Source organism: Echiichthys vipera (genome assembly GCF_963691815.1).
Source record: "Echiichthys vipera genome assembly, chromosome: 16".
NCBI lineage: Eukaryota > Metazoa > Chordata > Actinopteri > Perciformes > Trachinidae > Echiichthys > Echiichthys vipera.
The window spans coordinates 29,819,030-29,821,529 of record NC_139841.1 but is presented as its reverse complement, the minus strand read 5'-3'; the positions used below and the strand labels follow the sequence as shown (position 1 = coordinate 29,821,529).

Below are 2,500 nucleotides of genomic sequence, written 5' to 3'. Positions count from 1 at the left end.
ACAACCGACTGTTCACCGTCGCACAGTGTGACGTCACACACTGGTTTTCCTGTCACACACGACTGAGGACACACACTTTAACACAACGTTCACCTGGACTCACAACACACTCTGTTTCAGGAGCAACAGCTGTGGTTAGAAACACACACGTTCAGAAACGCACACTTTTAGAAACGCACACTTTTAGAAACACATGATTTTAGAAGAAGAAGAAGAACGCGGCGCAGGAAATGATCTGTGCACGGGCGGCAGCAGCAGCTCAGTCCAGAGGTGACTTGGCAGATTTTCCTCTCTGCAGCTGCGCTCAAAGTTCAAATCTGTTGACCTCGTTGAACTGGAGGGCCGCTGGTTCAATTCCCCGTGTCGACCATATATGGAGTGTGGACTGGTGGCTGGAGAGGTGCCAGTTCATCTCCTGGGCACTGCAGAGGTGCTGTTGAGCAAGACACCGAACCCCCAACTGCTCGGGGCGCCGGTCACTGGCAGCCCCCTCACTCTGACATCTGTGTGTGTGTGTGTGTGTGTGTGTGTGTGTGTGTGTGTGTGTGTGTGTGTATGTTAAATGAGCGCTGCAGTGCGGCGTCACAGGAGCCGTGTGAAGTTTAGAGAAGAGAAGTTACACGTTTCATTTCTCCTCCAAATATAAATGATGTGCTCGCAAAAGGTACGCCGGGTGGGATTCTGACCTGCGGCACGCACGCTCGCACACACGCACGCACGCCGTGCTGCAGCGGAGTGACAGCCCGTCTGTCAACAAACACTTTTACAGCGCCCAGAGTTTTAAGGTGGACTGTTTTCTTCCACGTCCACCTTAAATCAAACTGTGTTTCTCACTGTGAGGAAGAACGGGCGCCGCTGAGTCACAGGTCCAAACCCGTCTCTGAACCTCTCTGGGTGTTTTTGTTGTTTTTGAGCGAACCTGTGAGAGGGCGTGGCCTGAACGCGCCCTTGTTTCCTGCGGTGGCGGTGGCGGTGGCGGTGGCGGCGGCGGCGTGCTCTCACCTGCTTGTGCAGCTTCACCAGACTCTTCTCGCTGGGGTACGTGTTCTGCTTGTCGTCGAAGTCCTCGTAGTCGTCCATGTTCCTGCCCATCTTCTCCTGGTACTCCAGCGGACACTGAGGGAGACACGGCGCCGATGAGCTGCTGTTCGAGGCGGCGGCGCCGCCGACGGCTGCAGGCGTCACTCACCTTCCTGAGCACGGGTGTCGACGCACTTCCTCAGCGGGTGGTTGTACTTGACGGACTCGCTCACCTTCCTCACCTCCTGCAGCACAAACACGGAGAACAGTGAGAACACAGTGAGAACACACACGTCCCCGTCCCCAGGGACGCCGCCGCCCCGCCCCCATGACGCAGCCGCCCCACCTCCATGACGTCCTCCAGGGTCTCCTCCGCGTCCGCCTTCTCCGTCATCAGCTTGGACGCCTTGAAGTAGGTCTTGATGAGCAGGTGTCCGCGGCGGGAGGCGTTCCAGTGCGAGCGAGGGATCTCCACCAGACCGTAGCCGAGCAGCAGCACCAGAAGGAACAGACCCCAGTGTTCGCCGCCGTGATCCCGATGGTCTGCAGCTGGAACCTGGACACACACACACACACACACACACACACACACACACACACAGACACAGACACAGACACAGACACACACACACACAGAGAGACACACACACACACACACACACAGAGAGAGAGACACACACACACACACACACACACACGCACACACAGAGAGACACACACACACACACACACACACACACACACTCACGCACAAACACACACACACACACACACACACACACACACACACACACACACACACACACACACAGACACAGACACAGACACACACACACACACACACAGAGACACACACAGAGGCACACACACACACACACACACACCGTAGTAAAGCGCCCGACGCCGTTTCACTTCACAGCAGATTACGGGCTGAGGGGGAGTGTGTGTGGTGTGTGTGTGTGTGTGTGTGTGTGTGTGTGTGTGTGTGTGTGTGTGTGTGTGGTTGCCTAGCAGCAGGAAAGAGACGCAGACGGACAGACGGACGGACGGACGGACGGACGCCTCACCAGGACAGGTGCATGTCCGGGTGCACAGCCACGTAGATGAGCAGGGAGCCGAAGATGAGCAGGTAGGTCCCGTAGTAGATGGCGTTCTCGATGAGCGCCGTCTTGATCTTGCCCGTGATGGAGAAGCCTCCGGAGCGGGCGTAGGACTGCATGAAGGGCAGCAGCAGCCTGAGCACACAACAGCCCCGTCACCACCCGCACACACACACACACACACACACACACACACACACACACACACACACACACACACACACACACACACACACACACACACACACACACACACACACACACACACACACACACACACACACACACACACACACACACCACACACACACACACATACACACACAGGACACGCGTGTGAGGCTACGCACCACGTCAGGCACTGGGACGTCCAGTACACC

General features: G+C 56.7%; 1 protein-coding gene across 1 annotated transcript in view; it reads right to left on the bottom strand.

Moving 5' to 3' along the window:
• lmbrd2b (LMBR1 domain containing 2b) overlaps window positions 1-2,499 on the bottom strand; it is a gene marked incomplete at its 5' end in the record, with an annotated part of 15,919 nt that extends 13,420 nt beyond the window's left edge. Inside the window, 7 exon segments of the mRNA XM_083929547.1 lie at window positions 1,003-1,116; window positions 1,190-1,201; window positions 1,203-1,265; window positions 1,367-1,539; window positions 1,542-1,576; window positions 2,088-2,255; window positions 2,471-2,499. Of these exon segments, the coding sequence (XP_083785673.1) occupies window positions 1,003-1,116; window positions 1,190-1,201; window positions 1,203-1,265; window positions 1,367-1,539; window positions 1,542-1,576; window positions 2,088-2,255; window positions 2,471-2,499 (594 nt within the window).
• Window position 2,500: the final 1 nt, after the last annotated feature.